The 18,644-nt window shown below is 55.2% G+C and overlaps 2 protein-coding genes across 12 annotated transcripts in view; one reads left to right on the top strand and one right to left on the bottom strand.

The window, feature by feature from the left end:
* PRRC2A (proline rich coiled-coil 2A) overlaps nt 1-6,643 on the top strand; it is a 16,467-nt gene extending 9,824 nt beyond the window's left edge. The window contains exons 17-33 of the mRNA XM_024738550.1: nt 1-1,419; nt 1,924-2,195; nt 2,394-2,524; nt 2,760-2,889; nt 2,997-3,082; nt 3,279-3,512; nt 3,659-3,799; nt 3,907-3,978; nt 4,097-4,264; nt 4,465-4,547; nt 4,731-4,941; nt 5,039-5,137; nt 5,277-5,489; nt 5,603-5,697; nt 5,808-5,898; nt 6,014-6,156; nt 6,628-6,643. The exon at nt 1-1,419 is cut by the window's left edge and continues 14 nt beyond it. Coding sequence (XP_024594318.1) covers nt 1-1,419; nt 1,924-2,195; nt 2,394-2,524; nt 2,760-2,889; nt 2,997-3,082; nt 3,279-3,512; nt 3,659-3,799; nt 3,907-3,978; nt 4,097-4,264; nt 4,465-4,547; nt 4,731-4,941; nt 5,039-5,137; nt 5,277-5,489; nt 5,603-5,697; nt 5,808-5,898; nt 6,014-6,156; nt 6,628-6,643 — 3,604 coding nt within the window. The remainder of the gene's footprint in view (nt 1,420-1,923; nt 2,196-2,393; nt 2,525-2,759; nt 2,890-2,996; nt 3,083-3,278; nt 3,513-3,658; nt 3,800-3,906; nt 3,979-4,096; nt 4,265-4,464; nt 4,548-4,730; nt 4,942-5,038; nt 5,138-5,276; nt 5,490-5,602; nt 5,698-5,807; nt 5,899-6,013; nt 6,157-6,627) is intronic.
* Nucleotides 6,644-7,243: 600 nt separating this feature from the next.
* On the bottom strand, nt 7,244-18,259 carry BAG6 (BAG cochaperone 6). 11 transcript variants are annotated; one of them, XM_024738607.1, is made up of 26 exons: nt 17,987-18,255; nt 17,224-17,344; nt 16,073-16,190; nt 15,759-15,955; nt 15,470-15,523; nt 15,235-15,309; nt 14,382-14,620; nt 13,741-13,870; nt 13,054-13,251; nt 12,584-12,836; nt 12,152-12,229; nt 11,933-12,040; nt 11,698-11,810; nt 11,503-11,590; nt 11,014-11,297; nt 10,314-10,611; nt 9,994-10,163; nt 9,745-9,798; nt 9,531-9,633; nt 9,315-9,439; nt 9,001-9,147; nt 8,841-8,900; nt 8,587-8,730; nt 8,401-8,508; nt 7,727-7,873; nt 7,244-7,433 (listed from the first exon to the last, which is right to left on the bottom strand). In XM_024738607.1, the coding sequence occupies exons 2-26, from the start codon at nt 17,329-17,331 to the stop codon at nt 7,338-7,340; spliced, it is 3,495 nt and encodes a 1,164-aa protein (XP_024594375.1). In that variant the 5' UTR covers nt 17,332-17,344; nt 17,987-18,255; the 3' UTR covers nt 7,244-7,337. The 11 variants fall into 11 exon arrangements, with proteins under 11 accessions (XP_024594375.1, XP_024594374.1, XP_024594376.1 ...); XM_024738606.1 differs by lacking the exon at nt 17,987-18,255 and adding an exon at nt 17,828-17,959; XM_024738608.1 differs by lacking the exon at nt 17,987-18,255 and adding an exon at nt 17,872-17,890.
* Between the last annotated feature and the right edge of the window lie 385 nt (nt 18,260-18,644).

The following is an 18,644-nucleotide window of genomic DNA, read 5'->3' as shown; positions in this document are numbered from 1 at the left end:
ACAGGGGGATGAAACCCCCAAGCTTCCAAAGCCAGACCCATTGAAGACGGCAAAGGGGAAGATAGGTGGCCCCAAGGAGACCCCACCCAGTGGGACTCTTTCCCCTGCCCCAAGGCTTCGGAGGGACTATTCCTATGAGAGAGTGGGTCCTACCTCTTGCCGGGGTCGGGGCCGAGGGGAGTATTTTGCCAGAGGGAGGGGTTTTCGGGGCACCTATGGGGGACGGGGGCGGGGAGCCCGAAGCCGAGAGTTCCGTAGTTACCGGGAATTCCGAGGAGATGATGGGCGTGGAGGTGGGGCAGGGGGACCAAACCATCCTCCTGCTCCCCGAGGCCGCACTGCCAGCGAGACACGGAGTGAGGGTTCAGAATATGAAGAAATCCCCAAGCGGCGCCGGCAGCGGGGTTCAGAGACAGGCAGCGAGACCCATGAGAGTGATCTGGCCCCCTCGGACAAGGAGGCCCCGACACCCAAGGAAGGAGTACTTACGCAGGTCCCTCTTGCTCCCCCACCATCAGGAGCACCCCCTTCACCAGCCCCAGCCCGCTTTTCCACTGCCCGAGGTGGACGAGTCTTCACTCCCAGAGGAGTGCCATCACGCCGGGGTCGAGGGGGAGGGCGGCCCCCTCCCCCCATTTGCCCAGGCTGGAGCCCCCCAACCAAGTCTCTGGCTCCAAAGAAGCCTCCAACAGGTCCTTTGCCTCCAAGTAAGGAACCTTTGAAAGAGAAGCTGATCCCAGGGCCCTTGTCCCCCATGGCCCGAGGAGGCAGCAGTGGAGGCAGCAACATAGGCATGGGTGTGGAAGACGGAGAGCGGCCCAGAAGGAGGCGACATGGGAGGGCTCAGCAACAGGACAAACCGCCTCGTTTCCGGAGACTGAAACAGGAACGGGAGAACGCTGCCAGGGGCGCTGAGGGCAAGTCCTCTTCCCTTGCCCTTCCAGTCTCCACTCCTGGACCGGAGGAGACCCTCACAACGGTAGCAGTGCCCCCACCACCTCGCCGGGCAGCTGCTAAGTCTCCCGATCTGTCAAACCAGAACTCAGACCAAGCCAATGAGGAATGGGAGACTGCCTCAGAGAGCAGTGACTTTGCCAGTGAGCGCCGGGGGGACAAGGAGGCTCCGCCAGCAGCACTGCTAACCCCCAAAGCTGTGGGGACTCCCGGAGGCAGTGGAGGTGGAGCTGGACCAGGCATTTCAGCCATGTCCCGTGGAGAGCTGAGCCAGAGAGCCAAAGATTTGAGCAAGCGGAGCTTCTCGAGTCAGCGGCCAGGCATGGAAAGGCAGAACCGGCGCCCAGGCCCAAGCAGCAAGTCTGGCAGTGGTGGCGGCAGCAGTGGAGGTGGCGGGGGTCCTGGAGGGAGGACCGGCCCAGGGCGAGGGGACAAGAGGAGCTGGCCCTCTCCCAAGAACCGAAGGTGGGTACAGACAGGTGATTAAGTTTATTCTTAGGGTTAGAAAGTTGGGGGAGGGGAGAAAACCTGGGGGAAAGGTGTGGTTGGGTGCTGTGGAGTGTGAGATCCGAGGGCGCAGGGCACACTCTTAGGCACACTAGGTTATCCATGTCTAGGTAAAGTAGCTGGAAAGCAGTTGACAGCATTGGGAACACCCATATTCCTTGCTTTCCCCTTGATCTTTACAAGTAGAATTCCTTGGAAGTGCTCAGAAATGGGGAATTCCATGGCTGTCCAGTGGTTAGGACTCGGCGCTTTCACTGCTGGAGCCTGGGTTCGATCCCTGGCTGGGGAGCCGAGAATCCCATAAGCCGCACGGTGTGGGGGGGTGGGGGAAAGTGCTCAGAAACACCTGGGTTTTAGTGCAGAGGACTGGTTGGTTGAAGGTGGAGAGGTAGAAGAGATTTGACTTGTAGGGAAGATGTAACAATTCTGTGCATACTGGAACAGATGCTCTGTTTTCTTCAGCCGTCCTCCAGAGGAGCGTTCCCCAGGGCTCCCTCTGCCTCCCCCACCCCCCAGCAGTTCTGCTGTCTTCCGCCTGGACCAAGTTATCCACAGCAACCCTGCTGGCATCCAACAGGCTCTGGCCCAGCTCAGCAGCCGCCAAGGAAGTGCAGCTGCACCAGGGGGCCACCCAAGGCCCAAGCCTGGGCCTCCCCAAACCCCCCAAGGCCCTTCCCCTCGGCCCCCAACCCGGTATGACCCTCAGAGGGCCAACAACAATGACGTCAATTCGGGTAAGCTGGAGGGGCTGAGGGTGCAAATGTCTCCATCCCCAGAGAAGGCCAGGTGCTGAAGGGGGAGGAATCTGGCCTGGGAGCCCTGATGCTGGGTGTCTGCACTGAGGGTGGAAGGGTTGGGAGGTGGAGTACAGAGGGAAAAGCTTGGTTCAGTGATAGAGCAAGACATGCTGACGGATTTCCCCTTTTCCCCAGACCCCCACTTGGAGGAGCCAGGGCCGATGGTCAGGGGGGTGGGCGGGACTCCCCGGGACTCTGCCGGGGTTAATCCCTTCCCCCCCAAACGGCGAGAGCGGCCTCCCAGAAAACCGGAGCTGCTGCAGGAGGTGAGGGATGGGGCTTGAGGTGATGTTTCACTGCTCTCACTTTCAAAGGTTTTCACTTACGTTTTCTTCACTCTTCCTATTTCTGTCATTGTGTTTTCACCTCAAATTCTCAGCGTTAGTCGCTGTTTATCTCCCACGTCTCCCTTTTCCCCCACAACTGGGGCACTCTGTCTTAGGTGCTTACCTTCCCAGTTCCCACCTCATTCATGTTTTGCTTCTGGTCTCTCACCTTTAGGAATCTTTGCCACCTTCTCATAGCTCTGGATTCTTGGGCCCCAAACCCGAGGGCCCAGGCCCTCAGGGAGAGTCCAGAGATGCAGGAACAGAGGCCCTGACCCCTCACCTCTGGGATCGTATACATACTGGTGAGTTAAGCTGAGCAGAAGGAAAGGACTGTGTTAGAGGGCTTAGAGGGCGAGGCGCGCCGCAGAGCCATCTTCTCTCACTCCTGTTGTGTTGGTGCTCCTCCCAGCCACTAGCCGGAAGAGTTACCAGCCTGGCTCCATGGAGCCTTGGATGGAACCCCTGAGTCCTTTTGAGGATGTGGCTGGCACAGAGGTAAGTGAGGGTGGGAAGGAGTGTCTGAGCTGGGATCTTATTGAACACTGGTCATACTTCCCCACCTATGCTGGGATGTGTATGGGGCTGTGGCATCACGTAGCTGCCTACTTTCTGTAGTTTGTCTGTGTGTGTACCACAGTCAGGTATTGGGGTGCTTTCTACTCTGACCTAACTCCTTCTCCACTCCTCTCAGATGAGTCAGTCTGACAGTGGGGTGGACCTGAGTGGGGATTCTCAGGTGTCATCAGGTCCCTGCAGCCAGCGAAGTTCCCCTGATGGAGGACTCAAGGGGGCAGCAGAGGGGCCCCCCAAGCGGTCTGGAGGCCCCTCCCCCCTGAATGCTGTTCCTGGTGAGGGTCCACCTGGCTCTGAACCCTCTGAACCTCCTAGGAGACGGCCACCTGCCCCCCACGATGGGGACAGAAAGGTAAACGACCAAGAAAGGATCAGAAGAATGTTTCTGGGACTTTGACTTTGGCCTTACCTTTGCCTCCCCTTTCCTCTGCCTGTGTGTGCTGATTGGGGCTTCCTTTTCCTTTCCCCAATCCTACTTCACTGTGTTGCCCTACCCAGGAGCTGCCCCGGGAGCAGCCTCTGCCCCCTGGGCCCATTGGCACAGAACGATTGCAGCGTACAGACCGAGGCCCAGAGCCTGGCTCCCTCCGGCCATCCCATCGACCTGGTCCTCCAGTCCAGTTTGGTACCAGTGACAAGGTCTGTGTAGGCTAGATCTGGGTGTCTTGGGTTGGGTGGACTAGAAGTGGGATGTGGAGGACACATGTCTGAATCATGGGACAATCTCTCCTGCCTCATGATCACAGGACTCGGACTTGTGCCTAGTGGTGGGAGACAGTTTAAAAGCAGAGAAGGAGCTAACGGTATCAGTCACTGAGGTAAGTGGGAGAGTGAGGTTTTGGGGAAAGACCTTAGACTTCTAGAGAAGACGTCTGGGAGTGACTTGGGCATCCAGGTTGCCCAGATAGCCCCCTTGACAAGGCTTGTCCTTCCCAGGCCATTCCCATAGCCCGAGACTGGGAGCTGCTCCCCAGTGCTTCTGCCTCAGCTGAGCCACAATCCAAGAACCTGGGTTCTGGGCACTGTGGCCCAGAGACCAGCTCCTCAGGCCAACGCTTGTACCCTGAGGTCTTCTACGGCAGCCCTGGGCCTCCCAGTTCTCAGGTAGGTCCTACTTCCTATCCCAAGACTCCTTTCTGCCCCTTTCTGTAGTCTCCTAATATCAAACCTTTCCAATTTGTAGTTTTTAACACTTTTTTTTTTTGTCATTTCATTTTTCTCCCTGCTTTTGCTGTAGTGGGTGGGGTGAGTGAGCTTTTCTTGACCAGGAAAACTGGAGCTATTCCATACTTGCTCTCCTGCAGGTTTCAGGGGGAGCCATAGACTCTCAGCTACATCCCAACAATGGAGGTTTCCGCCCTGGGACACCCTCATTGCACCCTTACAGGTAAGACTAGATCTCTGTGGATCTCAGAAGGAAATGGAACTGTGTTTCAGGGGAAGAAGGAAGGGGAATACATTTCTAGGGTACCTGGCGGCTAGTGGACTTAACAGTACTGCTCAGACTAAAGGAGTAAATGACTTCGGCTTCCTGATGCCTTTCCTCCCCCTTGCCCCAATTTCTTTTCAGATCACAGCCCCTGTACCTCCCCCCAGGCCCAGCCCCACCCTCGGCACTGCTCTCTGGGGTAGCTGTCAAGGGCCAGTTTCTGGATTTCTCCCCACTGCAAGCAGCAGAGCTGGGGAAGTTGCCAGCTGGAGGAGTTCTCTACCCTCCGCCTTCCTTCCTCTACTCTCCAGCTTTCTGCCCCAGCCCTTTGCCAGACCCACCCTTGCTTCAGGTAAGAAGAGGTGGGGGTGTGCTGGGCTTAGGGAGTTAGGGGTGGGGTGAAGAATGCTTTTGGGGGAGTTGACTTATTCCTCCCTGTTCCCCAACAGGTGCGACAGGATCTGCCATCCCCTTCAGATTTTTATTCTCCTCCTCTGCAACCTGGTGGCCAAAGTGGCTTCCTCCCCTCAGGGGCCCCTGCCCAGCAGGTACCTTTTATCTTCCCAGTTCCCTTTTGTTCTGTTCTCCTCCAACTTCTAGCTTTTTTTGTTAACTGTTTGGACTCTCTCCATGGTTTTCTGACATTCCTCCCTGCCCCCACACTCACTCCCATGTTTCTCGTTACAGGTGCTTCTACCCATGGTGGACTCTCAGCTGCCTGTGGTGAACTTCGGCTCCCTGCCACCAGCGCCGCCTCCTGCCCCACCCCCCCTTTCTCTGTTACCTGTGGGCCCTGCTCTGCAGCCCCCCAGCCTGGCTGTGCGGCCCCCACCTGCTCCTGCTACTCGGGTGCTGCCTTCACCTGCCAGGCCCTTTGGCCCTAGCTTGGGTCGAGCAGAGGTAAGGTACAGGAACTGAAGTGCTAGGGAACCCCAAGAGTTAGGGGTAGGGATTTAGCATCTCGAGATAAAAGCGTTGAGAGGCAGGATGCTGATGAATTTTTTGTCCTTCAGCTGCACCCAGTAGAACTAAAGCCGTTCCATGATTATCGAAAACTGAACAGCAACCTTGGGGGACCTGGGTCATCACGTACTCCTCCAGCTGGAAGGCAAGAGAAGGGAATGGGGATGCAGACTGCCTATCCATCCCCAAGGACTTACTTTCTTTGGGGACCAGGGGCAGGACTTAAGGTTGCCTCAAATGCCATTCCTCCTTCAGGTCTTTCTCTGGCCTCAACTCCCGTCTCAAGGCCCCACCTTCCACCTACAGTGGAGTCTTCCGCACCCAGCGCATCGACCTCTACCAACAGGTGAAGGAGAAACCCCTGTGGTCTCAAGTCTTAATTTAAAAGTCACCACCTGAGTTCCTGTCCTTTCATCCCTGACCTGTTTGACTTAACTCTTCCACATGTACCTGTCCCCCAGGCCTCCCCACCAGATGCCCTGTGCTGGACGCCGAAGCCTTGGGAGCGGACGGGGGCACCTTCTCGAGAAGGGCCACCCCGAAGGGCAGAGGAGCCTGGGCCCCGAGGGGACAAGGAGCCTGGATTGCCCCCACCCTGGGAGGGGTTGTGGGGCTGGGGCCTCGCTTCCCCTCCTCTCCCCTCCCCTGGTCCCCTATCCCTGGGGCCGTTTGTTAAAAAAGAATAATAAAAGGATTAAAAAAAAATTTCCAAAATGATTTTGGGGATGGGTCAGTTGTTTGCAATCTCCTGTGTCATAGTTCAGTGCCACGTGATCTGTAGAGTGGTTTCAGTCAGGGAACCATTTCCCATTTACCTCAGTGATATAACAGAACTACCTCAGAACAAACTTTCGTTGTATCTTTAAAGTTCTGTGGGCCAGGAATTAGAGCTGGGCTCCCTTGGGCAAATCTTGTGCCAGTGAGTGAGGTTGGTTGGTAACCAGTCAGTCAGCACCTGAGAGCTCCTTGGTCCTATAGGGCTTTTGCTCACATGTCTGGGGCCATGGTGGGACATCTGGAAGGCAGAACTCCATTGGGTTGTCAACCACTGTCTCTGCATGGCTTCTCTGGCAAGATACCCTGAGTCATAAGGCCTTTTAATGTCCCTCCCTGAGTCAGTGTTACAAGAGGTCTGGGCAGAAGCTGCAAAGCTTACAACCTGTCCTTAGGTTTCTGCCACGTTCTATTTGCCCAGCACAAACTAGCTATAAAGGGGAAGGGACAGCAGAGAATTTGCAGCCACGTGTCCCTTTGGTCATGTCTACAAAGAAAGGAAGTGCTTTCATAGCTGTCACATGTGTTCAGGCACAGAGCTTGAACTTGGTTGGGCTCCTTGAACTGGGTAGAACAGTTCTACCAGAGTCAAACTTGGTTAACACTGGTACCACTGCATGCTAGTCAAGACTACAGGTCTGCAGCTGCTTGGCAATTAAATGGTTTGAGAGCCCTATCCTAGCACGTACTAGGATACAGGTTTCTACCATGTAGGTTTCTTTCATCTCATTTACAGTTCTCCTTGAAAATGGCTGACCTCACAACAGGCTTGTACACTTGTGCTGCTCACCTGCTCATGGTGAAATGTTACAAGCTGTCTAGTATAGGTGGGTTCCTGGGGATTAATTTATAAAACCAACTTCATAGAAGATTAAGGGGCTTAGACTACTTAACAAAGACAATTTAGAGACCAAAAGAAAGAGCCAGGAAAATCTGACTTTATTTCTTAAATACTGTGAAGGAAGAGGGGAGAAATGGTCCCCTGATGATGGAGGGCTATGGAGCAAAGAGCTAGGGATCCTCAGCAAAAGCCCTGTGGGCATTAGGGAAGCGCTGGGGGCTGTAGTTAGGGTCTTCCTGCAGTCGCTTTTGTATATCAGCCCGGAGCTAGAGAGAGAGAGAGCAAAGCAGGTTGGAGTGGTACTGGCCCAGCCCCTAGGATCCCAGCAAGCACACAGAAGTCACCCCTCAGGAGCTAACATTTCCCCACCAGCCATGTACTGTCCAGTAGCCCAATATGGCATCACTGAGCCTTCCCAGATGCCCCTAGGGGAAAACATTTTAAAACCAAGTAGTAGCCCCAGACTGACCAGTTCATCTCTGAAGGGATCCAGGGAAGAGGGACCCTAGCCCAATCCCTCCCACTAGACCATCCCTATGCTGCTTCAAGGTGGGGGCACCTGCTGCCTGTAGCTCTCCTGAACCTCTGGTGCCTCCAGGTCCCGGCTCAGGCTCTCGGGGCTCGTCAGGGGCCGAGCTCCGGCTGCCTTAGCTGCCCGGCTCACGGCCTCTGAGAGAAGCAGCTGGGGGCCCTCACCCTGCATCGTCTGGGGGATGGGGTTGAAAGGGAAAAGAGGCTCAACATCAGATCCAATGTCACCACCCAGCTCACCCTTTCCATGAGTCAACCACTGAGTCTCCATGCTAGCGGAGAGAAGGGAAACAGTCCATGTGTCATTTTGACAGCAGAAATGCCTTCCTAATTGTGTTTGGCTCTGGCCAAAAACACCATTGAATGTGCTGGACTTAGTCTTCAAAACAAGAGGGGCAGAACGGGTCAAGCCACCCAGTATTCACAGCTAGCTAGTCCACAAGAGGAAGCCCACCTTAAGGACGATGGGCCCTGGTCACATGGGGATTGGGCAACTGAGGGATGACAAGGACTGCTGACAAACAGACTAATATAAAAGTGTGGGGCAACAACCGTGAGCAAGTCTGAGCCAGAAAGGTTTCCTCATCAATTAAATCAGGGGACTAAACTAGGAAGAATTCTTTCCAGCTCTAATTAGTTTGACTCTAAGCACAACAGGGGAATTCGGATAAAGAGCGATCCTCAGGGAAGAGGCAAACCAACCTTGCGTCTCTTGGCAGGCATACCACTGAGGTAGGCATCGCTCAGTGGGGGCTGCGGTTTCACCTTCCGCTGGCTGTGAATGTCCTGCTGGATAATAGGAACCCATTCCTGGGGAGGAAAAAAGAAAATAGTCATTCCCACAACTTTCAGCTGCCTTAGCCCACTGGACCACCTCCTGACACTCACTGGGGGGACTGCAGCTGCCCAAGGTTCTGTCTCGGCTGAAGCTCCATCCTGCTCGTCTCGGGAGCCTCCCTCAGGAGCAGGAGGCGGACCTCGGGACATGGCCTCTTCTGCTGTTGTCCCAGGGGCTGGAGAAGCATTCTCCCGCTGGCAGTCAGACAGTGGGAAGACCCAGGCTTCAGAATTCTCAGCCTCCAGCCCTTCCGGCCCCAGCCCTCCACTCCACATTATCTGGCTCCTCGACCTCTCCCTGGTACCTGAGGCTCAGGGGGAGTTCTCTCTGATCCCTGAATTTCCATTGGCTCCTCAGGAAGCGTCTGTGCAAAAGGACAGAGAAGGAGACCAACACAAAAGGCCCTCTCAGATCTCTGCAGTTCCTTCGAGTCCCCTGACCCCATAGCCCATCAGGTCCCTTACCTGAGGGGGATCACCAACCCTGCGAACATATCTGAGAATGGCATCAGGGCCTACAGGCATGTGCTCCAGTACCACCTGAAGCCTCAGTCCCATCATAGTGGTGAGCCAGCTCACCAAGGACGGATTCACTCCACGAGACATGCGACGCTGGGGGGCAGAAAGCAGACTTGGAACACAAAACCCTCAAACAGCTTTCGAAAGGTACCAAACAGTAAAGGATGGCAGTTTTGAGAAAAAGAAAACTGCAGGATACCAAAGAAAACAGAAACCTGAGGAAACAAAAGGCTGGGAATCTGGGACTGGGTGATGCTTACAATTCGGCCATTGATGACAGCAGCAAGCTCCATCTGCTGTCCCCCCAAGCAGTGCAGGTTCAGGGCCAGGCATTCAAACAGGCCCTGGTTACACAGCTCTAGCAAACGGGCCCCAAATCCACTGTCTGTGGGTGAGAAATAAGGACGGAATGCTGGCACCCAGCAGCCCTGCACATCCAACATGCCCCATTCACCTGGGCCCAGCGAGCCCCTGACCTGTGCAGTGCATCACGTGAGCAGCAATGCTATTAAATTGCTCTTGGAGAAATTCCAGGTTTGTCCGGATGATGTCCACACCTGGCTGAACTTGCACCAAAGACTGAGAGACAAAACACACAAAGACCCCCAAATCAGAAGCCCTGAGAGACTGGGAGCCATGGGCTATCCTGACCAGAGCCAGGAGAGGAGGGGATGGGGAAGGGTTACTCACAAAACTCTCCCGCACGTATTCTTCTAGCCCCGTGATCAATGTGTGGGTTGCCGTCTGGGGGGCGGTGTGGGGGGAAGAGAACAGCACAAGTTTAGAACCAAGTCCCACACCCCTCAAGACACTTCCCCCTCCTCCCCAACCAAGCCCAGGGCTTGAGCTGGGGCAGTCACAGCTTTAGGCAACGGACAAAGTTAGGAATAAGGAACTGAAGGTGAGAAGAAGAGTTCTGGGCCCAAGGTCTTCATTTACCCGGATGTTACCAGGTGTGGGCTCCTGGCCACCCAGATAGTGCTGGTGGAAGAAAGATCGCAGCTGGGGCTGGAGCCGCTGCAGTGGCTGGAAATGCCCGTGGAGAAGCATCACCACATCCACCATGGAGAAGTTCTGGCACAGAAGAGAGAGCAGTGCCCCAAAAAATCCTAGGGACAGGGGCAGAAGGGAGCAGCGGCCTTTACCACCCGGCCTGCCCATCAGCCTCACCCCACCTTGACAATACCCCTAACAAAGGCCATCTACCGTCCCCTGGTTGCCCCTCCCTAGAGAAGGCCAAGGCACCCCCATTTGCTCACCGAGAGCCCCATCAGCCCCAGGCTCAAAGATGTTGCTGGATCCACTGAGGCGTTGTATGAAAGCAGCGATACTTTCACTGCTGCCAGCCCGAGCCCCCAGGGAGCCCAGCAGGGAACTCAGCACTCCCTGCACCACCGAGGTGAAAAACTCCAGCGGCAGGCTCTCAGGACCCAGGCCTCCAGGACTCCCTGCGCCACCAGAGGGGGACCCTGGTGGAGGCACCGTCTGCTGTTCTGGGGCCGGAGGCGGGGGTGGGGGCGGAGGTGGCGGAGGTGGTGGAGCAGCTGTTTGTGTTGCCTGCCCCACAGAGAAGGAAGGAAGAACAGAAGACAAAGTGAGAATGGGGACAAGGGCATAAAAGGGCATCAGGAAGGCACAAATCAACAGGGGTCTGGAAGACGTGGAGCTCTATTCCAGTCTTTGCACCTTAAAGCAGAATACACACTGTAGCTTCTCCAGAGTAGAGTCAGGTTGAGCAGCTACCTCTCTCCCTCTGATTGAGTTAGGTCAGAAAGCAGTGACCCAAATTACTATGCTTCTCTCTCCAAGCCCTGTTTTCCTCATCTCCAAAATGGAGGGTTCAGAGTCAATAAATTCCCAAGTTTCCTTCCAAGTGGCAATATAATGGCAACAAGACTCCAGTGCCTGGCTGGGCCCAGGAATAGGAAGGGTGAAGTGAGGAGCAAGCCAGCCACTCACCTGCAAGAAGTCAGTCATGCCCTGGAGAAAGGCAGGGACACCAGGCATCGCCACAGTAATGGTGGGAGAAGCCATGCCAGGCCCTCCAGCCCCTGGCCCTGCAGGCCCCAGCAGGTTCCCCAGGAGCTGAGAGAACTGAAGATCAGAGGCAGAGGGTTGAGGAGGTGGAGGCTGGGCAGGCCCCCCGGGGGCAGGGCCAGCTGTGGTAGCTGTGTTGGTGGTGCCGGCACTGGCTGACGCAGTGGCAGGGGCTGGAGGTGGAGCCATTCCTGGGGTCCCCTGAGCTATAGGGGCCAAAAGAGGAAAGTTGAAATCTCAAGAAAATCAAGACCCCACAGCATCTCCATTCTGGTCTTCCCAGTAGGAAAGCAAGAACAAAGGAATATGGAGAGAACTGGGAAGTGCCAGTGAGGAGACCAGGAAGGGAGCATCAGCCTTCAGAGCCAGGGAAACCTCCTCAGTTTGAAGTGGGGAAGAACAAGCACTCACCCACAAGAACAGGCTGCATAAGAAGCTGCCCCACGAGGCCGCTCACCATCTGGGCTAAAGAGGCGTTGGCACCCAGGCCAGCGCCTGGCTGAGGGGGGAGGAGAAAGGCAGGCTTTCAGTCTTGGCCTCTCCATGCCCCACCATAGAATTTTCTCCCCACACTCATCCCCAGTGGAACTCCCCACCCCTACTCACCAGAGCCCCCGAGACTGGGGGCCCCCCAGGATGGGAAGGCCGAGCCTGTGGAGGGGTGGGCCGGGCAATCACCACCCGGGTGGGAGCTGTCGGGAAGCCTGGCACCTGCTGTCCTGTGGGTGGCAGAGGGGAGAGACCGAAGAGGGCTGAGGGCCGGGCCCCGGCCTGCCAGTGGATGATGCCCACCACCGTGGTCCAGGCCCCACCTCCCAGGCTTCCCCTTTCAGGTCATTACCTGCGGCCGCGGAGGCAACAGCTGCCACCATGGCCTGATGTGTGATCTGGTGGGCGACGGCGTGCATGAACTCAGGGGGCAGGGAGGGCAGCTGGATGTGGGTGGAGCCTGGGGGGTGGGTCTGATGTAACCTTGAACCTGGACCCCCTTCAACCCACCCACTTGGCCCTACCCCTTCTCTACCCAGAGCTCAGCCTGCTCTGATGCCCTCACTCTTACCCAGGGTCTGGCCATGACCAGGGGGTCCTAGGGGGCCAGTGGGAGCACTCGGAACTCCACCGGGCTGTGTGCCAGAATCTGGGCAAGGAGACAAGAGAGAGTGGCCCTGAGACAGGCGGGGCCAAGGCCTGACTGTATCCTCCTGATATCGGCGTGCTTCAGGCTTCCACTCCCCCGACCACAAAGCCTGCCTTTCACTCCATCTAGCCAAGGAGGAGACACTCCCTTCACCATGCAAACAGCTCCCTGAGGACAAGTAGTTCTTCCTGCCGCCCGCCCCCCCACACCAACCAGAAGAGGTTCTGCTCGATCCCCCTGCCACCGCCATCAGCCCTGGCCTCCCCTTCCCCACCTGGCGCCCTCACACCTCAGCGCCAACCCCACCTCCCACATCGCGCTGCTCTTCTCTGCCAGCGACTGTTCCTAACTCACCCTGAATGTTCATGTGCATCATAACCACGGGCTCCACGCTCTGGTGGGAAATCCGGATGACCCTTGGGTGGCTGGCGGTCGGCGGGGGAGCCGGTCCTGGCGGGGGAGCCCCCTCAGTCAAAGACTCGACGGTGGTAGAAGAGGGGGCCAAGGACGAGGCCTGCCCAGGACCAGGGGGAGGTGCCTCTGCACTGGGAGTCGGGGGGGGCCGGGTCCCATTCCCCGTCATGGTCACAGTGGTCCCCACGTTGATCTGGACGATAGAGATGGATGGGGCAGAAGTGAGAAAAACACCAGAGCCTAACCCAGAGCACCCCGCGACACACTGTACTTCTAACGGCTCCTTCATTGTGCGTCACCACGTTTCCAAAGTATGCTCCCCTTCTAACCTCTTTTGAGCCCAATAGCTATGCTGGATCGTTCCACTGACAGCCCTCCATTCTCCCTCAGGCCAGACTCCCCTAACCCACCTGGATGGGGATGGCTGCCTGCTGGAGCACCATGGGGGTGGTGTAGTGAGACATGGGCCGGACCACATGCAGATGACGCGGCGGCGCACACGCCAGATTGCAACGCAGATCAGACAACGCCACAAAGGTGTTGCCCAGCAGCCGCAGGCTCTCCCCCACCAGGTTGATCAAGCGCTGGTCCTCTTCACGGCCCTCTTGCTGTACTCCCCGGGGCCAAACACAGAAAGGCGGAAACCATTAGGCTAGAATCCACCTCGCTAACAAAAACAGCACCTTCTTGAAATTATCACGTTCTCACGTCCTCTACTTCTTCAAGTACGTGCTTAGAAGCTTCTGTGTAGACCACATCTTTGCAAGTAAATTCTGTTTTATACACGTTAACAGCTTCCTGATAAAATAAGCCCTACAATGAATCAGTTACCACCTGCTAATCTCCCTTACTTTATAAACTTCCTAAATAATTCACTGAGGGGATCAAGAGGGTGCGAGGACAGTGACAGTGGCCATCATAAAGATGTCAGGGAGAAAAAGATCCTCCTTCTCTGTCACGGAGGAAAAGATCACTTCCTTCCAAATCTAAAGGGCAGCTATTCTGTCGAAGGCAGTGCCTTCTGCGGGGGGAAGGGGTGATCTGCATTTCTCCCTGCCCCACTGGGGAGTACTGGGCGAGGGGGTGGGCGGGCTCACATTGTTATTGTAGTCTGTAGTGGCGGCGGCGCCCAGAACCTCATAGTAGCGCTGCAGGAAGGGCTGGAGGCGGCTCTCAAGCCGCTGTAGCTCCTGAAGCACCTCGACATACTCCGCAGGGGAAGGATGGCTGTGGGCAACCCCAAGGGGCAGTGAGCCAAGGCTTCCCTCAGATTCCCAACCTCACCATATCTGCCCTACCTCTTCCTGGCCTCCCAGACCCCTGGCCCAATCCCTTCCTGAACTGGCAGAGCTTCCGTTCTTTAACCTCACCCAGGGGAAGATAGGAAGAGGAAAATAAACTGCTTCCACCCTCCCCACCACACAATCCTGTACCTACAATGGCAAAACACTAACCCTAAAAAACAGACGGGGCCTGTGTGGACTCAGGAGAGAATCTCGCTCAGGCTCAGGAAGCACCACTTGGATTTCCTTGCCCCAGGGAGACCAGTGCTTCCGGCTCAGCGGCCAGGCCTAACCCCATTTACCTACACTGGAGCCCCTCCCTGCCCCTCAACACTAACTCTACAGGTATAATCCCTAAGCAATCCTTCCTCTCCCATCAGACCTTCCCTGGTCCTCATACTTCACTTAGAATCCCCAACCCACTCCTACCCCAAAAGGTTCCCTCCATCTCTCACTTGGGTGTGTTTGTGTCTGGGGCAGGTGCTGGGCCTGCTGGGGCTGGGCCAGAAGGGGAGAGCTCCGGGCTCTGGGCAGGGGCACGCTCCTCCACCTCTTCTGCCTCCATGGGCTCCCGAAGAGGCACTTCACTTTCGACCGGTTCTGATGTTGGAGAGCTCAAGGCTACTGGCCCCGAGGCCACAGCTGGCGTCTGTGGGGGCGCCTGACTCTGCTGGGCTTGGGGTCCCCCTCGGCACTGAAGGTGGGGAAGAGTCAGGACACCAAAGGCAAGATGAGACAGCAGCAGAAAATTACTCAGGTCAAAGCAGACTGAGTGGAGAATGCGCTAACTCGGCTCCCTGAAGGCAGGGCTCTGCATCTACACCTGACTCCCTAGCAACTCCCTAAGACTTACACAAGTTAGATGCGTGATGAATACCTATGATACTTCCAAACAAATTACTAACAAAAAGTATGGCCTCTGGTTTCTTAACCTCCAAGAGAAAAGAAGGAAAGGCCACTGGTTGCAAAAGCAAACTAAAAAAATTAGACCATCCCAGTATCAAATATGATAAGCGAGGAATAGAAAAGCATGGAATCCGTATTTAACTGAAAAAACATGCCATGAGAATCATCTGACAAGTCTGCAACAAACTGCCCAGATACCCGGGACTTAGAGAATTGGCAGGGATGAAACAGCCTCACAAAGATACTTTTTCTTTCCGAAAGAATGAAGACTGCAAAGAGACTAGATTAGGAGGGGAGAATCCAGTGGATGTGGCCAGTCATGCCCCCACCCCTAGGCTGAGAGAAAAGGGGTAGGGAGGATGCAGTGAGACAGACAGACCCTAGCCAGCCCTGCCCACTCACCTCCATCCGGGATAGTAAGGTTTGTATATCCCTGATCATGTGCTGAGCCATCACCAGCCGTACTCGGGGCTCACTCTACAACAGGAGAGAGAAGATCAGGACAGGTCTGAGATAAACCACAAGCTCCACCACCTATTAAACCAGGTCCCAGCCATCTCCTCAGCCAGATCCTCCCCCATTTCATGGCCTCCTTCTCCCAGATCCCCTTCCCTGACCCTCCCAGGCCTCAGGATACCTGAATCGGGGCCTGTTCCATGTTGATGTGAACATCCACAGCAGAGCCGTCACTCTGGGGAAAGGGTAAGGGAAGTTGTTCTGGGAGAAGTCAAATACTAAGGCCCCCGCACTTCCAACTGATTCTCTGGAGCCCCACCCCCTATCTCTTCAAACACTGAGGCCATCATCAGACCACAGGGCCCTCCAAACCCAATCTAAAGACTGAGACGCCTGTCTTATAAGCTCTCGACTGCTACCACAACCAAAACTACCCCAGAAAAACCCTCCCATGTGAAACACAAGCTTACAGGAAGATTGAAGGTTCCAACCATGACATAGCTGTTGGCATTCCGGTCATGAACAGAGGCCCCAGGCCCCCGAGTACCAGGTGGGGGTCCCCCACCATGGGTGGCTGAGGCAGACCCTGTTCCAGAAGACGCTGAAGAAGGGAGCTGAGTCTGAGGAGGAGCCCGTTCCACAAGGTGGATAACCTTTCCCCCAACATCTGCAGAAAAAAAGATATACACCGAAACATTGTATGATCAGGTAAACCCACGGCCTCAGCTCATCCATCCCTCTGAACAACAGCGGCAGCTCTGAACTGCCTCCCCCACCCCCTTACTGTATTCCTGGAGCTTCTTATCATCCTGCAGAACTCGCCCCTGATAGATAAGCCGCTGTTTCTCAGAGGGGATGCTGACAGAAGCAGCAATGTGCTCCTTAAACTCCTTTACATTCATCTGTAAGGAAGACGAGACGTAAATAGGAATCAGGGAATGGAAGAAAAAGGAAGGACAGCAGAGGGACAACCGACTTGTGAGGGGTAAAAACCATCCCATCATAAAATCACTACCTGCCTGTCTTAATTGTGAGGTAATTATTGTGCAAAGCCCTGAACTAAGGCAACACCTGTCAATATACATACAATAAACATAAGGAACTTCAGGTTATAAACCTAGGACAAAACTACAAGGTTGAAAATCAGAAAAGTCAACTGACATTCTTTTCTCTCCTTCTCTGCCTGGCTCCCAAAGGACTGTGTGTGTCTAAAGATACCAGTGACCCCTCCCCAAACACAGAACGATACCAACACTGTAATCTCAAAGATAAAAGCAGTGACAAAGAAGATGGAGTAGAAAATCAGATTAAGGAAGGCAGACTCAAGCAAGAAGAAAGAAAAAGGGGCAAGCCAGAAAAACATTTTTCCTAACTAGACAACTGACTCTTAAGGAGTACCAAGCTGTTTACATACACCTAACCACACAAGCCTATACGGTTTCCTTAAATACATGTAACACCATGTTTTAAAACTATAAATTAACCACCTCAAAATTTTGTCTATTAGAGCTCTACCTGCATTATGAGCATTACAGGATCTGATTTCTATCCTTTAAATACACAGTACAGATGTCACCAGTTTTTGTTTTTAAGACACATTTGTATTTTAGGTCTGTGTGTTCTCTTTCCTTTCCCAAAGGCAGGAGCTGTGTCTCTCCCTGTGGGCTGGGGTTCATCTATGATGTTGGAATACAGACTCCTCCTTCCTTGTTTCTCTCTGCACTGAGTTTTATCCAGGTGGAGTAAGGCAAAAGAAAATCTGCCTTCCCCAACAAAAACCAAAGAGGAAACATCAGAAAATGTTCTGGCTACAATATGAACAAAGGAATCAATGAAAGAAAATGTGAAAACCAGAAAATTAGGCTCTTCTCTCAGAATAAGGAACCTATAAGAGGAACAGTTAATGGGTGTCTCCCAGAAGTACTGGGGTCTCACCTGGGCCCCCACAATAAAGGTCCGGGTCTGAGAGTCCAGGGTCTTCACCAGCACCTCCAGGCTGTCAGGTTCCTCCATAGTGGTACTGGTACTATCATTGGGCTCCATGGCCGACAGCTCTCTAAGGAAGAATGTTATGAGGGAGGTCCGCTGTCGCCCAGAGCAGATTCTTATATACCCGGAAGCCTCCCCGGCCCGAGACTCCGCCCCAATACCTAAAGAGTTTCTCTCACACAGGCACACACACTCACACCCTCCCCCATTCCCCTTCAGATTCCGGGGCACAGGGAGAGAAACACAAAGGGCAACAGATCGACGGCACAGGGATCTGGAGGACGGCAGGTGGGAGGGCCTCCACGATGCCAATCACAATAAGGGAGGGCCAGTCGGACTAAGAAGCAGAGAAGGAAGGAAACACAAGACCAGTGTCATCACTGGTCGCGATAAAACAAGGGCCCGAGAAGTCGGCAAACCCTGGGACAACGAGAGACCGAGGGTCGCGCCAGACTCTGCGGAGAAAGTGGTTTCGCGCACGCGCGCCACGCCACGCCACGCCCATCGAACCCGCCTAAGTCGCCACAGACCCGAAATGACGGACACTCACGGTGGGCCAGCTCTGCTAGCTGACTGCCTCCCTCTTCCACCTACCCTCGGTGCTCTAGCAGAGCAACGCAACCAACACAGACCAAACACACCCCCACACACACCAAACACACACACACCCCACAACCCCGCAGCTCCGCCCCCGACTTCCCCACTGTACCGTCACTTCCGGCCTCCGCCAACCTGCCTCCGCCAACCTGCCTCCGATGGCCACTTCCGTTTCCGACAGTATTTGGGGATCGCGAGGCGGTACTTCCGGCTCCCCCCAGGTCCCCAAGCTTTACTTTTGTGGGGCACGACGAGAAAGTCCGCGGCCCCAAATAGTGAGTTCCTGGGGGCTAAACGGGCCGGGGCCGGCCTAGATGGGAAGGAGCCGAGCACCCCGAAGAGCCGCCGCCGCCGTCGCCCGGGGGACCGTACTGCGCTTGCGTGCGTCGCACTACGCATGCGTACACACTTAGGCATCTCCCCACCCCCGCCGGCGCTGTCCATTTGTTACGTGCGCGCGCTTAAGCAGTAGAGGGTTGTGGTGGCCCTATAAATGCCTGAAAAAAAATTATCAGGTGGGACTCTTCGACTGCCTCGAGAGCGGCTTTGAACAGTTATATGGATCTTGGAGTTTGGAGACTGGGGATTGTGCCTCGCTAATCTATGTTAAAATCCTGGCCGGCAGAGAATTTGAGGCGGCACTGTCCTGGCCACCTAGAATACTGTCTTCCTCTTACCATCGTCCTAGTTGCGCCTCGCCTTCGGCGCTTCCGGAAGTCACCCTTTCCATAGGCGGTTGGAGGTGGCTCTCGAGCTGATTTGCGTGTGGT

This window comes from Neophocaena asiaeorientalis, unplaced genomic scaffold (genome assembly GCF_003031525.2).
Source record: "Neophocaena asiaeorientalis asiaeorientalis breed wild unplaced genomic scaffold, Neophocaena_asiaeorientalis_V1.1 scaffold282, whole genome shotgun sequence".
NCBI classification, from domain to species: Eukaryota; Metazoa; Chordata; class Mammalia; order Artiodactyla; family Phocoenidae; genus Neophocaena; species Neophocaena asiaeorientalis.
The sequence above is the reverse complement of the archived record's forward strand: the minus strand, read 5'-3'. Positions and strand labels throughout refer to the sequence as shown.

Coding starts and splice junctions, on each gene's coding strand:
- BAG6 (XM_024738607.1), bottom strand. CDS start 17,331: ATGGAGCCCAATGATAGTACCAGTACCACTATGGAGGAACCTGACAGC. Junction 15,310..15,469: donor TGGAACAGGCCCCGATTCAG/GTATCCTGAGGC, acceptor CTCCTGTTGTAG/AGTGAGCCCCGAGTACGGCT. Junction 13,871..14,381: donor CCAGACACAAACACACCCAA/GTGAGAGATGGA, acceptor GGTTGCCCACAG/CCATCCTTCCCCTGCGGAGT.